This window comes from Pongo pygmaeus, chromosome 19 (genome assembly GCF_028885625.2).
Source record: "Pongo pygmaeus isolate AG05252 chromosome 19, NHGRI_mPonPyg2-v2.0_pri, whole genome shotgun sequence".
NCBI classification, from domain to species: Eukaryota; Metazoa; Chordata; class Mammalia; order Primates; family Hominidae; genus Pongo; species Pongo pygmaeus.
The window spans coordinates 56,176,684-56,200,996 of NC_072392.2; the positions used below are offsets into that span (position 1 = coordinate 56,176,684).

The 24,313-nt window shown below is 51.7% G+C and overlaps 2 protein-coding genes across 3 annotated transcripts in view; one reads left to right on the forward strand and one right to left on the reverse strand.

Annotated features, from left to right (window-relative positions):
- LOC129016996 (ribosomal protein S6 kinase beta-1-like) overlaps positions 1–11,972 on the forward strand; it is a 48,850-nt gene extending 36,878 nt beyond the window's left edge. Inside the window, exons 11-12 of the mRNA XM_063657047.1 lie at positions 10,903–11,105; positions 11,822–11,972. Of these exons, the coding sequence (XP_063513117.1) occupies positions 10,903–11,105; positions 11,822–11,972 (354 nt within the window). The remainder of the gene's footprint in view (positions 1–10,902; positions 11,106–11,821) is intronic.
- Positions 11,973–12,862: 890 nt separating this feature from the next.
- Positions 12,863–23,953, reverse strand: LOC129017037 (TBC1 domain family member 3G-like). 2 transcript variants are annotated; one of them, XM_063657078.1, is made up of 15 exons: positions 22,561–23,953; positions 22,211–22,283; positions 21,966–22,048; positions 20,641–20,680; positions 20,080–20,157; positions 19,521–19,628; positions 19,081–19,190; positions 17,777–17,825; positions 17,131–17,251; positions 16,323–16,417; positions 15,859–15,924; positions 15,296–15,395; positions 14,774–14,926; positions 13,358–13,790; positions 13,061–13,314 (listed from the first exon to the last, which is right to left on the reverse strand). In XM_063657078.1, the coding sequence occupies exons 1-15, from the start codon at positions 22,608–22,610 to the stop codon at positions 13,182–13,184; spliced, it is 1,692 nt and encodes a 563-aa protein (XP_063513148.1). In that variant the 5' UTR covers positions 22,611–23,953; the 3' UTR covers positions 13,061–13,181. The 2 variants fall into 2 exon arrangements, with proteins under 2 accessions (XP_054313028.2, XP_063513148.1); XM_054457053.2 differs by having other exon boundaries at positions 12,863–13,790.
- Between the last annotated feature and the right edge of the window lie 360 nt (positions 23,954–24,313).

Sequence of the window (24,313 nt, forward strand, 5' to 3'; positions counted from 1 at the left end):
TTTTTTGATAACTGCATATGGCACAGTATTTTGACAAGGCAAAAATGATCTTCATGCGTTTATCTATAACCTCTGACCATATGATGTTATAGTAATTTCAGCTCATACAGATGACTTACGTTGAGTTAGATTATTAAAGAATGTTGAAACGTAGCAGCCAACAAACATGAAAAAATGTTCAACATCACTAATCATTAAAGAAACAAATCAAAAGCACAATGAGATACCATCTCATACCAGTCAGAATGGCTACTATTATTATTATTAATTTTTTTTTTGAGACTGGGTCTTGCTTTGTCACCCAGGCTGGAGTATGGTGGTGTGAACATGGCTGACTGCAGCCTCGACCTCCTGGGCTCCAGCGATCCTCCTATGTCAGCCGCTCGTAGCTGGGACTTACAGGCATGTGATACCATGCCCGGCTAATTTTTGTATTTTTTAGAGATGGGGTCTTGCCATGTTGCCCAGGCTGGTCTTGAACCCCTGAGCTCAAGCCATCCACCCACTTCAGCCTCCCAAAGTGCTGGGATTACAGGCATGAGCCACCATGCCTAGCCCAGAATGGCTATTACTAAAAAGTCAAAAAATAATGCATGCTGGCAGGCAGGGCACGGTTGCTCACACATGTAATCCCAGCACTTTGGGAGGCCGGGGTGGGCAGATTGCCTGAGCTCAGGAGTTTGAGACCAGCCTGGACAACATGGTGAAATGCCATCTCTACTAAAATACAAAACATTAGCCGGCGTGGTGGCGTGCGCCTGTAGTCCCAGCTACTCGGGAGGCTGAGGCAGGAGAATTGCTTGAACTGGGGTGGCAGAGGTTGCAGTGAGCTGAGATCGCACCACTGTACTTCAGCCTGGGTGACAGAGTGAGACTCAGTCTCAAAAAAAAAAAAAAGATGCTGGCAAGGCTGTGGAGAAAAGGGAATGCTTATACACTGTTGGTGGGAATGTGAATTAGTTCAACCTCTGTGGAAAGCAGTTTGAAGATTTCTCAAAGAACGTAAAACAGAGCTACCATTTGACTCAGCAATACCATTGCTAGATACTTACCTAAAGGAAAATAAATCATTCCACCAAAAAGACACATGTGCTTCTATGTTCACTGCAGCACTATTCACAACATCAAAGACATGGACTCAACGTAGGTGCCCATCTGTGATGGATTAGATAAAGAACATGTGGTACATACACTCCATTCACTACTACACAGCCATAAAAAAGAATGAAATCATGTCCTTTGCAGCAGCATGGATGCAGCTGGAGGTCATCATCCTAAGCGAATCAAGGCAGGAGCAGAAAACCAAATACCACATGCTCTCACTTGTAAGTGGAAGCTAAACATTGGATACACATGGACATAAAGATGGGAACAATAGGGCGGGCGGTGGCTCTCTCCTGTCATCCCAACGGTTTGGGAGGCCGAAGTGGTCAGATTACCTGAGGTCAGGAGTTCAACACCAGCCTGGCCAACATGGTGAAACTCCATCTCTACTAAAAATACAAAAATTAGCCAGGGGTGGTGATGTGTGCCTGTAGCCCCAGCTGCTCGGGAGGCTGAGGCACAAGAATTGCTTGAACCAGGGAGGTGGAGGTTGCAGTGAGCCGAGATCGCACCACTGCACTCCAGCCTGGGTGAAGAGAGAGACTCTGTCTCAAGTAAATATATTAAATAAATAAATAAATGGGAACAATAGACACTGGAGACTGTTGGGTGGTGGGAGGAAGCAGGGCAGGAGCTGAAAAACTACCTGTTGGATACTATGTTCATTATCTGGGTGATGGGATAAATCATACCCCAAACCTCAGCATCACACAATATACCAAGGTAACAAACCTGCACATGTTCCCCTGGTATTCAAAATACAAGTTGAAAGAAAAAAGAATGTTGAAATATATGTAGACCAGAGCATATGATAACCCACGGTTGTCTCCATGATTTTGAGTGACCTGTCATTTTACTGGTGTTTAACTGTTGTTGGTGTCTGGCACAGTATTTAGGACTCAGTGTAGAAATAAGCATGAGTAATAATCTGGTCACTGTACATCTCTCATTCATAAAATGCCCCTTAAAATACTGGGTGCAGTGACTCACACCTGTAATCCTAACACTTTGGTAGGCCAAGGGGGGAAAGATCACTTGAGGCCAGGAGTTCGAGACCACCCTGGCCAACATGACCAAACTCCATCTCTACTAAAAATACAAAAATTAGCTGGGCGTGGTGGTGGGTGCCTGTGATCCCAGCTACTTGGGAGGCTGAGGCAGGAGAATCGCTTGAACCTGGAAGGCAGAGATTGCATCACTGCACTCCAGCCAGCCTGGGTGATAGTGAGACTCTGTCTCAAAAACTATAGAAATTTAAAAAATTTAATAAATAAAATATACCTTAAAAGTGACACAGTCTAGTCTCTTATCTGTCTGGACATCATGCTACCCCGCATTCTCCTTCCCTGCCACACTGAACCACGTGTAGCGCCAGAAAACCTCAATAGTTCATGTTAGCAAGGATGGGTTCTCATCAAAGCAGGCCTGTCAGAGAGATGGGGAAATATGCAAGGTGCTAGGCACATAAGTATGGGCAACAGGAGTGTCCAGAGATGAGACTAAAAGGGCCACGTAGTGAAGGGCCTTGAATTTCACACAAGAGAGTGCAGATTGAATCCTTAAGAATTAATGGAAGCATTATGAAGGGAGACCAAAGAAGCATTGTGCAGATTTAGATTTGAGGAAGAGCTCTCTACAGGCGAGTAGTGGAATGGAGGGGTGGGGTGGGGAAGAATGAATGGCAAAGGCTTGATTTAAGACAATGAAGTGAAAGGGGTGGAAATGTGAATTATCAAAGGATATTTCCCAGCACTTTGGGAGGCCGGGGTGGGCGGATCATGAGGTCAGGAGATCAAGACCATCCTGGCTAACATGGTGAAACCTCATCTCTACTAAAAATACAAAAAATTGGCCAGGCATGGTGGCAGGTGCCTGTGGTCCCAGCTACTCGGGAGGCTGAGGCAGGAGAATGGCGTGAACTCGGGAGGTGAGCCTGCAGTGAGTCAAGATTGCACAACTGCACTCCAGCCTGGGCGACAGAGTGAGACTGTGTCTCAAAAAAAAAAAAACCAGAAAAAAGAGGATTGGGTGGTTGATTGAACATGGAAGGAAAAAAAAAGATAAGGATGAGTTCCAGTTTCTTTTCTTTCTTTTTTTTTTTTCTTTGTTTGAGACCAGGTCTTGTTCTGTTATCCAGGCTGGAGTGAGTGCAGTGGCACAATCATAGTTCACTACAGCCTTGAACTCCTGGGCTCAAGGGATTCCCCCTGCCTTGGCCTCCAATAATGTTGGGATTACAGGTGTCAGCCACCACACCCGGCCCCAGTTTCTGATTTACACCTTGGGGTGCATTGTGATCCCAGAGACTGCTCCATTATACTGCCTGTCTAAGAGTCATTCTATTTAGGGTGTTCTCACTGAATCAGATGTGATTCTTGGTTGGAAGTAGCAGAAGCCGTCTCTGGCTGTCTTAAGAAGTATTTATGAAAGGTCTGTGAGAGAGTGCTAGTTGTTATTTAATTTCTATTCTTTCCTTTTTACTCAGGAAAGAGTAGAAAGCTTCCAGTAAGAACCCTTGGCATATAAGACCACTTTCCCCAGCCTCCCTTGCAGCTAGGTCTAGCCATGTGACTAAGTTCTGGCCAGTGGGATATAAACAGAAGTAATGTGTGCAACTTCCTACACTTATCCTTTTTTTTTTTTTTTTTTTTTTTTTTTGAGACAGGGTCTCACTCCATCATCCAGGCTGGAGTGCAGAGGCACAGTCTCAGCTGACTGCAACCTCTGCTCCACCCTGGAGCTCAAGCTCAAACCTCCTAAGTAGCTGGGACTACAAGTGCATGCCACCATGCCTAGCCTTTTTTTTTTTTTTTTTTTTTTTTTGAGATAGAGTCTCATTCTGTTGCGTGGGCTGGAGTGCTGTGGTGTGATATTGGCTCACTGCAACCTCTGCCTCCCGAGTTCGAGTGATTCTCCTGCCTTAGCCTTCCAAGTAGCTGGGATTACAGGTGTGTGCCACCACACCTGGCTAATTTTTGTATTTTTAGTAGAGATGGGGTTTCACCATGTTGCCCAGGTTGCTCTTGCACTCCTGAGCTCAAGTTATCCACCTACTTCGGCTTCCCAAAGTGCTTATAGGTGACAGCCACTGCACCCAGCCTAAACTTATCCTTGAAGGGTGAAGGTATATACTTCTTCCTTTTTCCCATTACTTATGTGATGGCTGCAGCTCCATCTTGGACAATGAGGAAGTCCATACCTTGGGGATGGCAAAGCAGACAGAGTATTCTGGGTTCCAGATCGACCATAGCATCCTAAAATGCCTATGTTCAAACTTTTATGTGGAAGAGAAATAAACTTGTGCCTTAAGTATCCATTATTTTTGGTTTCTGTTACATGCAACAGAACCCCTATCTCAATAACACAGGTAGGCATCAGAGACTCACCAATAGGACAGAAGGCTAGAGGGCTTTGAATACAGTTGGATACAGGGGCACCATGGAGGTGAGACAGCAGAGACACCCAGCCTCAGTACCACGCTCCTGCCACTGGGAGCAATCTGACTCCCAGATGGCCCCAGTCTGGTTCACTCACTCAAGATGCAAAGTCCTGGTAGGGGGCACTTTCTTGCTCAAATTGGGTCATGTGTCTCCTCCCCAGGGGCACCAAAGGGCAGCTGGAGGAAGGACCTAGCCTTCTGCTTCTGTATTGGGCATGAGCATTGGGAGGTGTGTTCCAGGGATAACCCATGCATTAACAAAACATACAACAGGAAATTCCTTCCAAGGGCATACTGAGCTGCTGATAGGAAGGGGGAAGGGGGAGGAATGGTGGACAGCCGGAAGAACACAACATATGTCTACTACATTTAACTTCTTATGCATACTGAATCACGGCAAATTAAGAGAGGCTATCATGTTTTATTTTCCCATTTAACTTGAAGCTTTCTTACTTCAGTGGACCCATTTTGCCTTAAAACATTGCAGTTTTCTTTCATAATACCCTTTAAGTGGCACACATTTATCACGTCTTCTAAATTCTGTTGCAAGTAAAGATATTCACAGGCTGCTTATAGTACTCATATGCTATACCTTCCTTTTTGGCAATAGAATCATGGAAAATAATGGCAACATTGTATAAAAGCTACAATCACAATTCTGTCTTTGGATCTTTAAAATACTTCTTAAGAATAGCAGGAATATTTTCTATATATAAAAAGAAATCTTAGCAACTAAAATGCTATCAGTATCCTTTCAAAAGCTAGTATTAATCTTGGCAATCCTGTATTTTAACACGACACTTTTATTGCATTTCAGAAAAAAAAACTTACAAAGAATTCAATCCCTCAATTTATTTGAAAAAAAAATAAACTATTCATCATTAACAGGAAGACTATCAGATGGGCCCAAAGTGCAGTTGTTGAAAATGAGCATTTTTGGTGATCAGTTCAGTCTCATTACTGTTCTGTTGTAGTTATCTGACAATTTCTGGAAAACGACTCTTAATGCTTGCTTTTTAAATGTGTCCAAAATTAGTAATACTAGCTGAGATGCCAATAATTTGCAAATGAGCCTAACTGTTGCTCAAAACTAAGAAACCATTCGCAGTCACACCAAGTAAAACATCTAATTTTGTAGCTGTAGTATTTTCATTAAAATAGTTCACAGATAGAAACAAAACTTTCTTCTTCCCTCTCTCTTCCTTTCTTTCCTCTTAATCAAATCTGAGCTAATAGTTAAACATGAAGTTTTGCAACCATTTCTTTTTTCTTTCTTTCTTTCTTTTTTTTTTTTTTTTTGAGACAGGGTTTTGCTCTGTTGCCCAGGCTGCAGTGCAGTGGTGGGATCCTGGCTCACTGCAACCTCTGCCTCCTGGGTTCAAGCGATTCTCCTGCCTCAGCCTCCCGAGTAGCTGGGGGTACAGGTGCCTGCCACCATGTCCGGCTAATTTTTGTATTTTTAGTAGAGACAGGGTTTCACCATATTGACCAGGCTGGTCTCCAACTCCTGACTTTGTGATCCGGCCTCCTCGGCCTCCTAAAGTGCTGGGATTACAGGCGTAAGCCACCGCGCCTAGCCGTTTTGCAGCCATTTCTAATGAAAAATCATGTGCCCTGTTAGAGCAAGAATTGTTTAAATATTTGTCTATTATGCTAACAAATGTAAAGAATGTGGAAATTAGCCTTATGGTTCCTCCCTGAAGAGCTGGTATTTGTGTTTTATGTTCTACTGTGCAATTGTAGCTGCTCTGACCACTGGTTCCATTTTAACAGAGTGATCTTTTATACAGGCTTTTCACACTGAAGATCAAGAAGCTACAAAGCTGGTAACAAACTGATATTTCTTTAATTGACTGTGTTAAGTATTGTCAGATTATCCACCACAAGCAATATTTTTATTTCATTTGTGACATAAATTGTGGCAAATGTTATGTCTCTGTAAAAATCGATGTCGAATTTGAATAGGTAATATAAGCATATGATATAAAGTTAAAGACATATAAAAAAGAGTATACAATAGAAAGTTTCCACCTCCCATCTTTGTCACCCAGTCATCTAATTCCCCTTTCTAAAAACACTTACCAGCTTCACATGTATCATTGCTGATATTATCTGAGAATATACTAACACATTTTAAGATGGTATCAGCCAGGCGCAGTGGCTCACGCCTGTAATCCCAGCACTTTGGGAGGCCAAGGTGGGAAGATCATGAAGTCAGGAGATCGAGACCATCCTGGCCAACATGGTGAAAACCCCGTCTCTACTAAAATACAAAAAAAATTAGCTGGGCGTGGTGGTGCACGCCTGTAGTCCCAGCTACTCGGGAAGCTGAGGCAGGAGACAACGTACTTTTGTTGCAGCAATTAATTAAGACAATGCAAATCCTCATTAGTTGCATCACTTTGACAAATCAGTCAAACCTCTTTCTTCTACCAACACCACCACTACCACCACTGCCGCTGCCCTCTACTGTACTCCTAAAGAGAGTGGCTACTTTTTGGGATTCTTAATTTCTCGAAGTCACTATGTGGAAGCCAAAGCAACTCCACGTTGGATGCTAACCCACCATATTGACTTCAGATTAACCTCTGCTCTGGGAAGGCCATTAAGCTGTCCAGTTTGTCTATTATTCCTTGTGTAAGAGCACATACTTACTGTAAATCCTGCTCTTAGGTCAAAACAGCTTTGATGTTATCATACTTTAATTGCTTACACATCACTTCTGAATCATGTATTCCCTTTCCCTGCGGTATATCAGCCCTGGGTCTGCATGGTAATGGTGCAGGGATCCACCATCTCATCTCCACTAAACCAGAGACACAGACATGGCTTCTGTTTGTAAGTCCCTATTAAATGTAACTTTCCTTTTGTTTGTTTGTTTCTTTGTTTTTTTGTTTTTGTTTTTTTAAGACAGAGTTTTGCTCTTGTTGCCCAGGCTGGAGTGCAATGGTGTGATCTCGGCTCCCTGCAACCTCCACTTCCTGGGTTCAAGCGATTCTCCTGCCTCAGCTGCCTGAGTAGCTGGGACCACAGGCATGTGGCACCATGCCTGGCTAATTTTTTGTATTTTTAGTAGAGATGGGGTTTCTCCATGTTGGTCAGGCTGGCCTCGAACTCCCAACCTCAGGTGATCTGCCCGCCTTGGCCTCCCAAAGTGCTGGGATTACAGGCGTAAGCCACCACGCCCAGCCACTTTGTAAGAGATAGGATTTGTCAGCTGCTTTCTTCAGCCTCTCAGCTTCATTGTACTTTGGGAGTAGGCTTGCATAGATTTGCCTGCCATGGAACAACTATGAAATTTTTTCTGAAAGAATGGCGTGTTATAGTTGTTGAACACTATAGTCATATTACATTTAGGGAGTGCCAGCCCGTGCTGTATTTCAGATGTAATTTCATTCCTTCCTATAGGCTGGTGAGGCCGGAAGACTTTGGGGTGACATCATTGTGCATTTTGTTGGCATAAGAGAAGGTAATATTTGTGAGTGTTGGTGTTTCAGCATGAAACTGAGAAAGGGAAGCTCAGTGAAGAGGAGAACAATGGTAGAGTGGACACATTATTGTTTGGAGTTGGACCAGCCTGAAATGAGTAAAGATTTCTGGGCCGCCAATGACTGTCCATTGCACAGATCCAAACATACCAGTCAGAAAGCAGCCACTTCCCAGGGAGCATCATGTAGCTTTTAGACTCCAGGGACACCACAAGCCACTATCAGGTGAGAGGTGCAATTGTTACAACCCAGCATAGAGGCCCCCTCTTTATTTCTCAAAGTTTTGGGAGACCCCAAGACCTATAGCCTTTATTTTAGGGACTGTTTAATCAGCTTGGCAGAGAAAGACACTATGTAATTGACCCAGGTCTTTTGAGCTCTTAGCATTAACCAAGATCCTGTAACATAGGCAGATCTAGCCCTTTTGTTTCTATTTCTATATTTAATATCAATTTATATTAAAGTTTTGGAAAAATTTAGCTTTTGGCTAAAGTCAGCTTTTGGCCACAGCTGTTGGTCAGCAGGGAAACAGAAGGAGAAGGGGGATTTTCACACTTAGCAAGCAACTCATGTGTGCCAGTTGCACAAAAGCAGGGTTATAGTGAGATATCCACTTCCCATTAGAGAAACCAGGGAGCTGGAACTCAGAGAACGTAAGTGATTTGCTCACAGTCAAGGCTTGTGAGTGGCAGTGCTAGGATTGGAGCCAGGCTAACTTGGCCCTGAGGACCATATGGAATAGAAACCATCTCTATGATTCCCCAACAGACACACATACCCATGGCGTTTCAGGTCCACTCTCAGGTTGCTTCTGCTGGGGCCTTATGTGCCTGAGGGCAGAAACTCATAATCATTTGAGGACCCACGTGGTGTTGCAGTCCAGCATGACCATTTCAAAGTCTAACCACTCCTGCATCTGCAAAATGGCATTTTCCCTGCTGGGTGTCTAGGGTAGGGTAGCATCCTACCCTGTATGGTTCCTAGCTGGGGCCCCTGTCACCAGGGAAATGGTGCTGGTTCTCACCCAGAAACAGATAAAGAGGAAGTGTCTCTGCTGAATAAGAACAGGTATGCATGCCTATCCCAACTCCCCACTCCCTGGATGAAGTGGGGCCTCCTGGCATCGTTGATGTTTGTGACGCTATCCCAGGTTGCACTGGCAGCAGCCAACACCAGGGTTTTCCAGTGGCTGAAGTCCAACACGTGGTTAATGTCATTGCCTTTTCCTCCCTTCCTCGGGATCAGAGGAATAAACGTCTCTTACTTAGAACTGTTCCACACAGACTTAGAGTGGCAGAGGAGTAACTTAACCTATCAAAAGCTATTTTGAGCAAAAGCCACTTTGTGTCATTGAAGCTATAGAACTGAGCCACACGAGGGAACTGTTAAAGTCCCAGGGTCAAGGACCAGGTACCTATGTTATCCCGACAGCGCAGAAGCACAGCCTGAGTCTCTTCTTTGGCTGAGCCAAGGGCGTGCTGGAGAGGCCTGAGAGAAAAAGGAGCAGCCCTTGTGACCAGTGCCCTTTTGGTTCACAAGGAATGTCTCCTCTTGTTTAAGTGACTTGGCTGAGCTCGCTACTTCTGCTTTGAGAGTCCAATATCAGGATCAAGACTTTAATTATCCCCAGCTTACAGATGATGAAACCATATTGGGCAGGAAAGAAAGTCACCCCAGGAGAGCGAGTTGGACCTGGGCACTGGCTGAGGACAAAGTGGAATGATAATTTGGGATGTAGCTTGTTAAGGGGCCTCACAAGTGTTCTTGTGATCCAGATGTCGATAGAGCAGAAAAATTGCCAGGGAGATGAGGGTAGGGTGCACTGCGAGAGTGGGAGAAATTAAAGAGAACATGCAACAAAGCCTGGGACACTGGGAGGTGGATGGAGCACCCTGTTTTGTGCTACGGGAGAAGAGAGCAAGAAAAGGAATCTGTGTTAAATCCCGACAGCCTGCAGGAGAAGCAAATGTCCTTCATTTTGTTCATCAGCGGCGAGACTGGCATCCCTGTAGCCTTGAGAAACCATGCTAGTGTGGATGCCAGCTCACTCCAGCGGGCCTGACTGGGAGACCCTGGGCTGGGGTTCTGGTCTGGGGCTCCAAGGCCTGATGGGAGGAGAGTTCAGCCCAGGTTTCCTGTACTTCAGCTCGTATGCAGACGATGGTCATTGTTGAAATGAGAGACTCAAAGGAAGCTGGAACCTGAACTTTTTTGTTGTCTCACATGGACACCTGTGTTCAGTTTCAGGTTCTACCTCTTGCTGACTGTGTGTTCTTAGGTGACACACTTAAACCTTTCTGAGTCTCATTTTCTTCATTTATAAAATAAAAGACATAACATTTATGTCAGATATTGTCCTGAGCATTAAATGGGAGAATGAGCAAGCCTCTTCTGCATTCCCCTGGCTTCCAGTGGGTGGAGGCCAGAGAAGCTGCTAAACATCCTGCCAGGTGCAGGACAGCCCCCATCACAAAGAATTGTCTGGCCCCTGATGTCAGTAATGCAGTATTGAGGAACCCTGGTGTGGGGGAAACAGAATAAACTCAGAAGCTTGGCAGATCTCAATTCCAACCCTGGTTGTACCACCTCCAGCAGGCCTTGGTCAGGGAATAGTATCTAGCTAAAATTCATTGACTTCATTTTGTTTTCATTGAATTTATGTTTTGCTGGCTTTCCATTAGTGAGAGTGATACAAATTTCCTTTAAATATGAAGTTGTAAATATAAACAGGTAGGCCATTCACAGAAATATCTAAGTTATGTCATAGGAAAGGTGGCACTCTCTCATATGGCAATAATTATGACAGAGGCAGGCAAATGACCTGCGTGACCTGGAGTGACCTGAGCACTGACTCCCAAATGCCCTCTGTAGGATGTCCTGTATCCCCCAGACCCTTTCCTGGGTCCTCCTGTGCCCTCTCACCCCCTAGACCATCCAGACCTCAGGCCACCCACCTCTCCGTTACCAGAGCAGTCTCCATTCCTGAACGTGCTGGTCACCAGCAACAGCAGCTACTCCTCCTCCAGGCAGTTCAGCCTGTACTTGTTCATACAGAGAACGTGGATGGCACTGAGGTAGACATAAGCCTTCAGCTCCCAGTAGACACTGTGAGCTTCCTACCCTGCCCAGACACTCTGGGCTTCCCCCCACACCTCCCCCAGCCTGGCGCTCCTGTGCTCATCTGTCTCTCCCAGTGCCCAGCACAGGCGTGGCACGGAGGAAGCGAACAGACCGATTTGAACACATCATCCCGGATTCTCCGTTCCCTCTCAAGCCCTGCAGCTAACCCATTGGCAAGCCCTGGAGGCTCTGCCTCCAAAATCCTGCCTATCCCATGTCCAAAGGCCTCTCACCATGTCCACTGCTATTTGCAATTCTGTGTGTGTGGAAATATTTCCACAAAATTGGAATGAGCAGGTCACAGCTGTGCCTGGAGGGAATGGCCGGGGAAATGTGCCCTCGCCTTGCTGTTCTATCCAGGCCCACCCAGCTGAGGATGGGGGACCTGCCACCACTGTCCTGGCAGTTCCAGACTCCTGGGAACCGGCAGGTGAGGACCCAAGAGTGTTTTCAGCAACCTGGCTGACCTGGTCATCAGTCAGTCCCACCTTGGCCCATGCCTCTACATGGCACAGATCACAGCTCATTCCATCCTGGCATTACACTGGCCTGTGCCCTGCCCTCAGGGTCACATCTGTCTCCCAGGAGCCGTGCAACCCTGGAAAACCCAGGTCTAACAGTCAGGTTCCTCCTCTTTGCATTAACAATGGCGTTGATGCCTGCTTTGCAGGGCAATGGGAGGGGAGAGTGGGGTGTATGCTGGAGAGCTCCCCAAGGGCAAGGCCTGGCTCTGCGTCACTCACTGTCAGATCCTCAGAGCCCGGGGCTGGTCCAGCACGTGGCCACCATTCCCTGAGTTGGATTTCATCCCTCAGTGCTGAAGGCAGGGGATAGAGCTGAGACAGACCCCCTGTGTCCTGTCTTCTTTATCTACATCTTGCTCATCCTTGCCCCTTTCACATGCACCCGGCAGAGCAGGTTTTCACTGAGCTTGAGCAAAAGTCAAGCTAGAGCAGCTGATGGATATTGAGGCCTAGATTCACTGTCAAAGTGTTTCTCAAACGGTGCTCTCCAGAACACCACGGAAAACTCATTTACGCTATAAGTTTGAAAATCCCTGCCCACCGGTCAACCCTTGTGTATGAGTAATCAGCTCTACCATTCAGCCCAGGTGTGTGTTTGCTGGACCATCTGGAGGAAGCTGAAGAGACATGAGCTGAAGGCAGAGGGTGAGTCCAAGGTGGGATCTTCGGACAGGTACGAGAAGTTAGGCAAAAATGGGATAATTCTAGCCTTAATAACCATAGATAATAGTTCACATTATTATTTAGTTAATAGAATTGTACCCACATTAAATTTCTTAAATTTTTTTAAGTGCTAAAGTCTCACTCTGTCACCCAGGCTGGAGTGCAGTGGTGCAATCATGGCTCACTGCTTCCTGGATCTCATGGGCTCCAGCAATCCTCCTGCCTCAGCCTCCTGACTAGGTGGGACTATAGGCACACACCACCATGCCTGGCTGATTTCTTTGACTTTTCTCTAGAGACGGGGTCCGCCTATGTTTCCCAGGCTGGCCTCAGACTTCTAGACTCAAGTGAACCTGAACCTCCCACCTCGACCTCTCAAATTGCTGGGATTACAGGTGTGAGCCACCACACCTGGCTTAAATTTCTTATGTGCCATGGGACTACAAAACGTCATTATTAGGGGCAGCCGGATGGAAGGTGTAAGAGGTCACTGTAGTGCATTTTCAATATTTCTGTCTAAAATCTAAAATCATTCAACAGGAAACATTTATTTTAAAACGTGAAGGTGGTTATCCTTCCATGAGTTTAAAGTACAAAGGCAGGCTCATGGTGTCATCAGAATTCAGAACGCTGGTCGTGGGGCTGGGGGTGCTGGGAGGGGCTAGCCATGGTTGGCTTTGTGATCTTGGGGCTGGTGTGTTCCATTTCTGAATGTCTCTCGAGCTGCACACTTTCTTAATAAATTTTCATAAGTTTAACAAAAAATAAAATGAGGATGGGAAGCTTGCTTGGGTTGTTAAGCCTTGGGAAATTATCCAGCCATGAGCCCTGGCCGAGATGCTTCTAGAAGCCTGGAGGGAACTGAGAACTTTCCAAGTGGAGGCAGCAGAGGCAAGGCCCTGAGGTGGGAGCGCACTGCTGTTCGTCCCTAGCTCTGAAGGGGGTGCCCTCGTCGGATTCAGTGCTGGGTGCACTGCAGGGCCGGGAAGTCCATGCCCACGTTGTGACTCAGTGCAGAGAAAGCCAATCTCAACCCTGAAGGGTGTTCAGCCTGCCAGCAGGTGGCCAGCTGGTCCTCCTGGGATATGGCACGGACCCAGCAGCTCTGTTCGAAATCATAATGGGGGAACCAAGGGCCCCCTACATCCAGGTCCGTTGGGAGGCGGGGCATGGGGTTCCACTGCAGGAATCTCCAGGAACCCTGAGGTCCTCCCTGAGCCAGGGCCAGGCTGGGCACACCCTGAGTGCCCACAGGGTAGGTGGCTTCCCGGACAGCCCCACCAGGACAGGGTGTGGAAGAACGAGGTGCCCATGGCGGGGAAGCTGACCAAATGGGCCGCTGGAACCGGGCTGGTGGGCCTGGAGGGGCCTGCCTGTCCCCCTTGCAGAGGGTCTTCCCACCACGTGAAGCCGGCACAGGCCTGGATGCCGAGGACCCTTGCTCGGGTTTGGCTGAAAGGAAAACAGACGTGGTCAGCGTCTCCAGTGAGCCCATGCAGGCCTTTCCGGGCTGGGCCCCACCTGCCTGCATCTCTGTATTCCTTGGGGTCTCTGTGTGGCCCCCGTGGCCTGACACTGAGGACATGCCTGCAGTCTGCTGATCCCAGAGGGAGGGGTGTGTGCTGCCTGGTGTGGGGAAGCTGTCGTGGAATGGCAGGTGACTCCTGGGACTGCCCCCAGGATTCAGACTGGCTGGAGGCTTCCTGCCACACACCTTCGTCCCAGGGCTGTTGGGCCTGGGATACGGCCCCCAGTCAGAACTCAGGTAGGAGAGGCCTTGGATGTCACCCAGCCCCTTGCCACCTCACATGGGGACTCATCTCTGCGGTGGGTTTTTGGGCCCGGATGTGGGACACCCTCTGCTCTCCTGGGCTGCCCAGTCCATGCCAGGACTGACCGCTCCCACATCTGGCTGAACTCTTGGCTCTGGCTCTGGGCCCGGGGTCCCACCTGTGCCCTCTCCCTGAATGCTCTGTGGGGGTCAGGGACACCGATTCCCTTGCCTCCCTGGCTCAAGGCTTGTTGTCCTGGCAACCTTGGAGGAGCGTGCATGAGTGAGGGGCCTCTGCTGCTCTCTGAGGCTGTGGGTGCCTGCAGGGAGGGGCGGGGTCTCCCACAAATGGGTCTGGGCCCATCTAGTAACTTTGAGGGCCCTGTGAGGGGGAGAGCGAGACACCGTGGAAAGTGGGAGGGGGCTTGTTGGAGGGTCTTGCCCACATCCCCCTCCTGCGTGCACAGCACGTCCAGTATACAGGCACTGAGCGCCTGCCCTGAGGACCGGTGGGCCTCCTGTACTTTCTTAGAGTGCAGGAGGAAGGGGAGGAACAAAAGGTGAAGAGGAAGGCCCAGGTAGTAGGGTTGCGGGTCCCGGGCACTCCCCTACTATTGACTACCCCAGAGGGTGACATGGGAGGGGACATGGCACTGGAGCCCACCTGGGCATGGCAGGTCCCCCTGCTTTCTCGTTAGTTTCTTCATAGAGGCCCTAAGATGCTTGAGCACAGTGTCATCATCTCTGGCCCAGGTGTAAACGAACTGGTTCGGAAAACGTGCCCACAGGCCACACCTGGACGTCTTCATGAGGTGCTCTAGGGACAGGGTGGATATCGGGCCAGGAGAGTTACCTGGGAATGGTCACAGCTCATACCCCGTGGCCACTTCAATCTCCCACTGGGCGGTGCCGGATCCTTTTGTGGCCACCCCAGGCATCCAGATATACACAGGAGACTATGGCTGGGGGTGACCTGGGCAGGGAAGTGTGCACCACACTCTGGACTTTCATCTGGGTCATGTGGGGGATGGACTCGGTGTCACAGTGTCCTGCCCAGCCCCCCTGGCCAGACCTCCCTCTGGGCCAGAACTGAGGATCATGAGGACAGTGTGTGGAAGCTGCCCTCGGGCCAGTCGGGGTCTGACCCCAGGGCTCCCCAGGCCCCACTGGGCACACGTAGACTTACTCTGCTGAACCTTAAAGGCAATGCTTGTCATCGGCATCAACACCTGTTCTCCTTCCAGCAAATAGACGTCCCACAGGCGCAGGGTGAGCCCGAGAGAGATCTGTGGGGACAGCAGGTGTGAAAGAACCTGGTCCTTCCAGGCTGGGGCTGGTGGCTCGAGCTGCGCACACTGGGGCTTCAGTCTCCAGAGTCAGTGACCTTCCCCATGAGGGTCGCCTGAGCCCTCCAGGACGCTGGGTCAGACAAGGTCTTGCAGCTCCTCATGGGGGGCACTCATTTGAGTGGGGATGTGGCTCCTGGAGAGAGGGGCTTGCCCAGGGCTTGAGGCTTCCCCGAGCCCTCTCAAGTCGGGTCCTGGCCCAGTCTGCCCATGAGGCTGGGCCTGAGCCCCAGCCATTGCCCTGGGATGACCCCTCTTGGGCAGAGGGTTTTGCTTGTGTGTCCTTTGGGGACCCGCCTGAGCCTCCTGTGGGCTGGGAGTGAGCCAGACCCCCGGGCTGGGGAAGCAGGGCACTGCAGGGCAAGGAGGGTCCCTGAGCCAGGGTCTCCCTATGCCTCCTTACCCCGTCAATCAGTGTCCGGATAAGGCAGCCTAACGAGGAACAGTGCCCACGTAGACCTTCCTTGTCCTGATGGAAGCAACAGAGGTGCTCAGGCCACTGGGCTGCCCTAAAAACCTCCCTCTTCCAGGGCCTCTGAAGACCCTTCCCCTAGTGCAGAACACTGGGCAGTGTCCAGAGCTCCCCACAACACTGTCACCTTCCCACACTCCCGGTGGACACACTGCCCTTTGCCCTGCTCTGCGGGAGCTGGGTCCCCATCCCTGTGCCTCTGTCTCCTCCAGGAGGAGGAGGAGGAGGAGGAAAGGAAACCAACTCCCAGCCCATGGAGAACCCGACGTCCCAGGTCAGGCCCTGGCTGGGACTCAGCCAGTCACCAGCCCCACGAGGGGCTCCAGCTCCCCTGCTCCTTACAGCCCCACGGGAGGCAGGGCCTCTGGGAAGAGCTGAGGGGACCACAAACTCACCTGATGCCACATGGTCTTGGGTTGTGATGTGGGTACCACATGCTCCTGTTGGTCTTGGAGCCCCTGGACTGTCCCACCATTTGGGCTGTGAAATCCTGAGAAGCCCGCAGCCCATCATGAAATCAGAGACTTCCCCCAAGATGTGGAGCCATCAGCTGCAAGAGCTGGGCAGCTGGAGAGGCCCCCAAACCCCAAGGCCTCCCACCCTCCCATCTGGTGACCCCACTATGCGGCCTTTACCCTGGGGAGGTGGGGCGGGAACATTCCCTGGAGCCTGGCTGGAGGTTCTCCTGGAGGCCTCCTGGGCCAGGGTGCAAAAAGGGCAAACCTGACTTTGAGGCCACGACAGGGCAGCCAGAACTGGGTGGGTGCTGGGCTTCCTGGTCATCTCCTGGAAGTGGGGTCGGGCCAGGGAACAGGGGATGGGGAGATGCTGCCACCTGGGCTTGGTCGGCCCATTCATGGGCACCAATGGCAGCAGGAGCCCGGGCAGCTGGAGGGCAGGAGGACTCTCAGGGAGGGGAGAGTCAGCTGCACAGAATCAGAGCCGGAGGGTGTGGCTCCAGGACACAGAGGGTGGCCACGGGGAGGATGAGATGCCCTCTGCTGATGGGGATGAAAGGCGTCTGATTTGGGCTTTGGGGGTCAGCCGTGGACTCCTGTGGGACCCTCAGCAGAGACATCCTAAAGTCTCCCAACAAGCTGGCAATACAAGGAGGGTGCCTTGGGTGAAAGCTGTGATCACCTGGCCAGGGTGGCCATCCCCAGGTCTGGCTGCAGGAGGTCCCTGGGGCAGCTGTTCACTTACCCTGCAGAGAGTGCCTCTCACTGGCCAGCAGCTGCACCAGTGCCCAGAATGCATCCTCCTCAGGCAGGTAAAGGAGGAACAATGCAGCGATGTGGCTGAGGTCCCTGCAGTAGCCCACCTCCTGCAAGAGCCAGAGTCACCATGGAAGGACATCACCTGGGAGGGCTGAGGTCACCTGGGAGGACTCATGTCATTGGAGAGGGCAGAGGTGACTGGAGAGGCTTCCTCTGAAGAAGAGGCTTCCTCAGGATGCAAATTCATTTCATGACAAGAGCCAAGTCCATCAGGCACTTCAGCACCTTGTCCAAAATGTCTGCCAATAGCACCATCCTGTGTGCGATGCTGCCAAGCTCCTGGGCTTCGGGGCAGCCCCAGGAGGAGGGCGTCATTTCTTGTTCTGAGAAGTGGTGGTCAGGCCCAAGTGACAGCAGGAGTCCAAGCCCTGACTCCTTTGTGTCTCAGCTTGACCCCTTGAGACCACCCCCTTGCTTGGAGGTTTATGCCAGCGGTGAGCTGGAGTCCTACCTCCTATATCCTGGTGAGTCACAAATACTAACTTTAAAAGAAGCAACGACACCCCCACCAGACACCCACTCCTGTGAATATGGAAATATGGCCCGGGAACCTCACTGCCGGGAATACTCACCGGGTTATACTGCGAATATGCCAGGAGGATGTAGAATAGTTCCCGCTGCCTAGGAAACAGAGAAAGGGGGCTATGGTTTGGTTTGTGCAGATGCTGTTAGTTTCACTTTGTCTACACAGCCTAACAGCAAATCCTATTTCAGGTTCAGATGATTCACCAGATAAGCAGTGAGCTCTTCAGGGCCTGAGACTGTTGAAGAAATGTTTCAGTAAAATCCACATCTGTGACATGCAAATAGCCCAGTTGTACAGTGACTTGCCTGATCCTTTTCACTGTGAATGATTTTTTTTTCTTTTTTCCAGTTTGCACAAACGCCAGTTCAGTCTGTGGGTGTATAGTTCCTCCACGGTTGCAAACCAAGGTGCAGAGTCTCCTGGCCACCGCTCCAGCCCCTCCTGAAGCGACTCCTTCATCCTCCAAGTCTCCAGGGTGGCCCCTATGCACCCAGCCTCTCCCTGATCCGTCAGCCCCTGGCCACCCAGACTGCTTCTCAGTCCCTATGGTTTGGCCTTTTCCAGAATGGCCTAGGAATGGGAATCCTACTGTGGTAGCTTATTGGGTCTGGCTTCTTTCCCTTAGCAAAATGCATCTAGGATCCACCCATGTTCGTGCAGGCATCACTGGCTCCTTCCCTTTTCTCACTGGGTCTTCAGTTTGAAGAGAGGACCAGCCTTGCTCTCCCCATTCCCGTGTTCAAGGCCATCCCCGAAGGCTCCGTGTGTGAGTGACGAGGAATCAAGCAGTGAACCTGGCATGCAGGTTTCATGTGGATGTCAGTTTTCAAATCAGTGGGTTCAATATCTGTGACACTTTGGGGACGTGTGGTTCAAGTCCACTGAGCTTTGTGAGCCACTGCCCAACTGGCTGCCAATGTGGCTGTGCCATGTCATGTTCCCAGCAGACCTGGATGAGAGTTTCCAGGACCCCTAATTCTCCCAGCATTTGGTTGCTGTCATTGTTGCCTGGGGGGGCTCATGGGCCCTCTATCCTGCCACCCACCCATAGGTCCTACCACGGGTCCCCATGGGTCAGGGAGAGCACCTTTCACCATTGTGCATGATTTTCTTTGCTGTCTTCTGTTTCATCAGGATCCTTCTGGGTTCTGGCCCCACATGTTCCAGTCTGACCCAGGGCTTGGAACCAGGGAGGTGCTCGGTTCATGGTGCTGGCTTCTCCCTGGGCCAGGAGAGCTCTTGGCAGCTCTGTCATCCCTCCTGGGTGACCCTGGCTTTTGCTCTGGGGAAGCCCCCATCCCTCTTGTTCACTCCATCTCCCCTGGGGCCCTGTGGCTCCTGTAGGCTTACTTGGCTCCATATCGATCCCTGAAGAAGATATGCTTCCTTAAGGTCCCGCTTACGTCCAGGTCGATCTGGTGGATGTGTTGAGATGACCTCTTGCCCTTCTCTTTCATGATCTGTAGGGCAGGGCCAAGAGGAGGAAGCAGCCTCAGAACAGAAGGAAGCCTCCCTGCCCCCAGTGGCAGTCAGCCCACAGTCAGCATTTCAGGAAGAAAGGACAGAAGGAAGGTTTCCTTCTGCAGAAAGCTGCATTTTGGCTTGTTACTGAAGCCAGGGAGGGTCACCAGAGCTGAGTTTGTCTGTGGTGACTGTGTAACCATCTGTGCCCAGGGTGCTCATCTGACCTTCGCCCCCAGCCCCCCAGGGTGGTCTTGACGTTCCCTCCAGCTGGAGACCTGGGCCCCTGACATGGCCTGTCCTGTTTGTTGTGCTCTGGCTGAGCGTACCTTGTATTTTCTCAGGTTTTTCAACTTGATTTCCTGAATGTTCAGGAGGACTGACCACACCGGGCCCCGGATGTTCATGGGAATTCCCTTGTACACTCGATCTATGAGCTGTGGGCAGAAAACAATCTGGTGTCCCAGGCCACAGGGTGACCCCAGTGAGGACCAGAGCCCGGGGATTCTGGAAATTGTCGGTTTTGGCCCCATGATTCCTCAGTAGAGGTGACATCAAGTTGGGACAGGGTCTCCCTTCCCAGGACTGAAACAGTGGATGGACACTCAGAGTCGAAACTCTGATCTGAACCTTTTCCTTCCTTCGGGTCACCAGGGCATCCCTAGCCTTGAGCTCTGGGTGGTCCCAGCCCTAGATTCAGATTCCCTCCCAGCAAGGTGACGCTTGCACGAAAGGCAGGGAATCTGGCGACCAGGCCTGCAGTCCTCCAGGCGAGGACAGTGTGCCACCAACCCTCTGAGAGGCTGACGGTGCCAGGCCACAGCCATGGGTGCCTGTCCCCTGTCTCTGCAGAGAGTGCTTTCGGGGGCCTCTCCCCCCACACATTACTTTTGTACTGTGCTTATACGTCTCCCATTCTCCCAGCATTTTCCTCCACTTGCTCCTCCGTCTCATCTCCCGCCGATTCTGTCAAATGAGGCATGTTGGAGTTAGCAGAGCTGCCAGGCTTCCCAGAGCCACCCGCGGATGCTGGGTCTTGGGCTCTGGAGCCCTGGTGGGACCCAGCTGGAAGGAGCCAGGGAAAGGCAGACCTCAAGGGCTGAGAGCCTTTGAGCAAATGAGCACCACTGGGCTGGCTTTGGGACCCCGGGATGTACCATCCTCAGGCCACAGACACACCAGTCTTAGGTCCCAGCCTCTAGGTGGGGTCCTGACACAAGCACGCAGCCACCCCCAAGCCAGGACTGTGGTTCTCCTTTTGAAAATTTTATCAAACTGCCAAAGTTAACAGCAACCTGGGGTCAGGTCCAGCAGGGACTGCTGCCCCTCCCAGTGACAGCGTGCTGCCCTCACCCACCACCGCCCAGGCCGGCTGCTTCCTCTGTCTCACCGACCACCCGCCCAGTCCCTACGACCCTGGACCAGCCCCTCCATGCATCAGGCTCTTACCTTCACCTCCTGTGCAGCCAGAGGAGGCAGCTCCGTCTCACTGTAAGGCAACCCAGGCAGAGCTGAGGACCTGCACGGGGCCTGGAGCCACCCCAGCCCGGGAGCAGACCCCAGAAAGCACTGGCTCTGTCCCTATCCAGCTCAGGGCTCAGCCCAGGAGAAGGCACAGGGAAGGGAGGACAAGGTCTTTCCTGTGGGTCTGACTCCCAGGAGGGGCAGGACCTGGGAGAAGAAGGAGTGCAGGGACAGCCTGGCCAGGGTTACTGGGGACCCTGGCGTGGGAGGTGGTCAGGCTGCCCAGTCGGGCTGCCCACCCTGGACTCCAGGTGGTGCTTTCTGCTGCAGCTGAGAAAGGTTAGCCCTGAGATGGGATGGGGGTCGCCCACGGTGGGCAACCGGGCCCTGACAGGAGTCCCTCAGAGAGTGACCACATCACCCCACCAGGGTCAAGGGAGCCTGCCCTGAGACCTGCCCGGTGTATTCTGGGTGCACCAGGGGCCCATCCCACTTGACAGCCCCAAGGCCCTTGCAGGTTCTCACCTCCCAGCATCCACCTGCCTCTCCCTGCACCCGAGCCACACACCTGCATTTCAGAAGTGGCACGGCTCATCAGCTCCCTCCCACCCTACCTCCCTAGGGATCCTCTGTCTCTCCATCTTATGATCCCTGAGGGATAGGCTCCTGGCTGGGCTCCTCTTACCTGGCCCCAGATCCCTTCCCAGCACCAGACCCAGGGTCTTTAGCCACAAGCCCTGCTGCCTCCCTGGCCTCACCGTGAGATGCCCAGAATGGGGCCCTGCCCATCTTCTCCCCCATTCTCCTAGGGCTACAGCCTCCATTGTCCCCATGCCTTTCCCCCTCATGGGACAGTGAGGGCTGTAGCTCTAGGGGAATGGGGGAGAACAGGGGCAGGTGGGCCCTCAGAGACCTGCTGGACAACAGCCCCGAGGCTGGGCCAGGCGTCCCCTCACCCTGTGGCCACAACCCTTGGATCTCACTGGGGTTGTCTCCAAGTAGACAGGGCCAGACCCTCACGCTGCCCCGCTCCTCTTGTGCTCACTTGCCGACAGAACTGCTGAGAGCCCAGGTGCCTGACCTAGCCCAGTCTCCATTCCCACCGGCTCCCTAGATGGGCCCCACACCTCTGGCCTAACAACAACCTCGGGCTGGACCTGCAGGGGAGCCAGGGAGGAGTTCTGTCCCTGGAAAGGAGATTGACCCGACCTGGCAAGACATGTCCTGCATCAGAAAGGCCTTTCTAAAAGCAAACCCATCCCTGAGCTGAGACAGGTGCTTTAGGGGTGAGGGGAGTGCAGAGGACTCACTGCAGAATTCCAAAGTGATCAATGTTGCCGTAGATTCCAACAGGCACAGGCCCCTTGTCCTCTGGCAGCCCAGCTCGGTGTCCCTGTAGCCCAGAGGGAGCCTTGGTGACGGTTCCAAGGTAAAGGGTGCAAGGGCCTGGGGGCATTGGCCACCCGTCCCTGCCCTGTGCTCCTAGGGAGCGCAGGACCCTTTGACCAGGGCGCAGTGGGAGAGGCCTCCCTCCAAGAAGCAGACCAACTTGTACCTTTTCGTATTTCATAATGATGTCCTCTCGCTCTTGTGCCCACCAACTGTCCGCGTCCTCTACTATGTCCATCCTGTGAGACAAAATTGTCTAAAGGTTACACTGTACTTGACAGCTTCGGAGAACACCTGAACTGCTCCCGCCGGGCTCCCAGATGCTGGCTGGCTGCGTAAACCCCATTCCACCGCGGCCCCCAGCTAAAAAGGGGCCAGACCCAGTGGCCCACAGCTGCTCGAGTCTCTGGAGTCTCAAATCCCAAGCAGGGGTGGGCATCTTCCCAAGGACTTGAGTACAGTGGGACCTACACAGAGAATCCTGTTGTCCCCAAATGCCATGAAATGGGGGCACACCTGCCCCAGCAGGTTGAATGGTTTCCACCTGCCAAGGGTGAAGGGCCCATGATGGGCTATTCCAGGGATGTGGAGGCAGACTGGGCTCAGCGACCAGAGGTCTCTGTACACTCGGCCTCCTGGGATGCTCAGGGCCACAGAGATGCCCCGTTTCCTACAGGGAACAAGATCTCTCCTGACTGCTCGGTTCTACTCCGCTCATCACTTTGGCTACCGCGGCCCTTCAGTCTGAACAGTGAATCCACTTTAGGAATAATGCCTGTTGAGCAGGAGGGTGTTCAGTTTGGGGATGAAAAAGATCTATTGTACTCATGGAAACCACGTCTCTTGCAGAGGGACTGTGGAGTCCACCATTCTGAGCTGTCCCTAGAGGAGGAGGCTTCATTTTCCTGGGTCACTGAGGAAGAACAGTGGGTCCTTGGTCCTGGAGAACACCTGGATGGACCGTCCCTCCTGGGAATACTCGGGGCAAAAGGAGGGCGAGGCCTCGAGAGGACCACACAGAGCAAGAAACACCTGGGGAGAACCCTAGTGCCTGGACCACTTTGAACAGAAGGGACGATAGTCTCCCCTCATCCAGCCCTCCAGGGCTTCTTCATTTTCCACAGCTGCCCAAGGACAGCAGGCTCCTCCGGACAAGGGACCATGTGTGTTCACTGGGGCCCACAGCGATCATCAGGACCCAGCTTAGGGCACAGAGGTGTTCTGAGGACCGTCCTGTTCACCCCACCCACAGTGGATCTATACCAGTGGCTCTGCCAGGACCAGGCTCTGCCCCATCGGGATCAGAAACCTGGGCAGATTTGGGATCTAGGGCAGGGAGGTCACAGGGTTCAGGCCTGAATTCCAGCACAGCACACGGCAGGGCTGAGAGCAAAACTCAGGGTCACGTCTGGATTCCCAGGCCGGTTACTGCCTCTCTGACCCCAGACGTCTCATCTGTCGAATGGGTACATTTGGGAACAGCACCCACTCTACGAAGCCACCATGAGGATGAAAGAGCCAATCGTCTACACGGGCAGTGTAGAACGGGCGCCTGGTGAGTGCTCAGGGATGACCATCCTCGGTGGCTGCCCCACAGACGCCAACACCGCCCACACCGTAGCCACTGTCCCCAAGTCAACCTGCAGGGAAGAGAGCAGGTCACACTCACCTGATTCTGATGAATCAGCTGGCCTGGGTTATGCCTCTCAGGGAGAAAACCTTTGAGTCCACAGAGCTGCTCACAGATACCACCGCCTGTGTGTAACTGCTGTAGAACACTGAGGCAGGCCAGAGAGCGGATAGGTGCTAAGCACCAGTGACATTCTGAGGTCATGGCACGCATCACAATGGGGCCTTGCCCGGGTCAGCAGGGCCCATAGTCAGGGTCCTCTGCTGCCTGAGGCATCAACATGCCTGCCTGTGATGTGTTTGTGCACGTGCGTGCACACGTGTATGTGGGTAAACACGTCTGTAAACGTGTGTGTTGCTTCTCTGGCCAGGCCCGGCTGCCCCACTCATGTGTGCACCCAGTTCCTCATCACTGTCACCCCTGAGGCCCAGGGCCAGCACCAGATCATCCATGGGTGCTCCCTAACTTCAGCCCTCCCTGTCCAGGGTGGTCCTGGGATACACATAGGGGTGGAGGGAAGTGACTGCTGCTGTTGGATCTCAGAATACAAAAGCTAATACTATTACCTAATGATCTTTTTAGTGTCTCTAATGGTATCACTTCTTCATTTCTGATATTTTAACTGGGTATTTCTCTCCA

Excerpts from the sequence above, each read along its gene's own strand:
- LOC129017037 (XM_063657078.1), bottom strand. The coding sequence starts at position 22,610 with ATGGGCCCTTCACCCTTGGCAGGTGGAAACCATTCAACCTGCTGGGGC. Across the intron at positions 22,049-22,210 it reads TCATTATGAAATACGAAAAG|GGACACCGAGCTGGGCTGCC; the intron begins GTACAAGTTGGT and ends TCTGGGCTACAG. Across the intron at positions 15,925-16,322 it reads CCAAGACCATGTGGCATCAG|GACAAGGAAGGTCTACGTGG; the intron begins GTGAGTTTGTGG and ends TGCTTCCATCAG.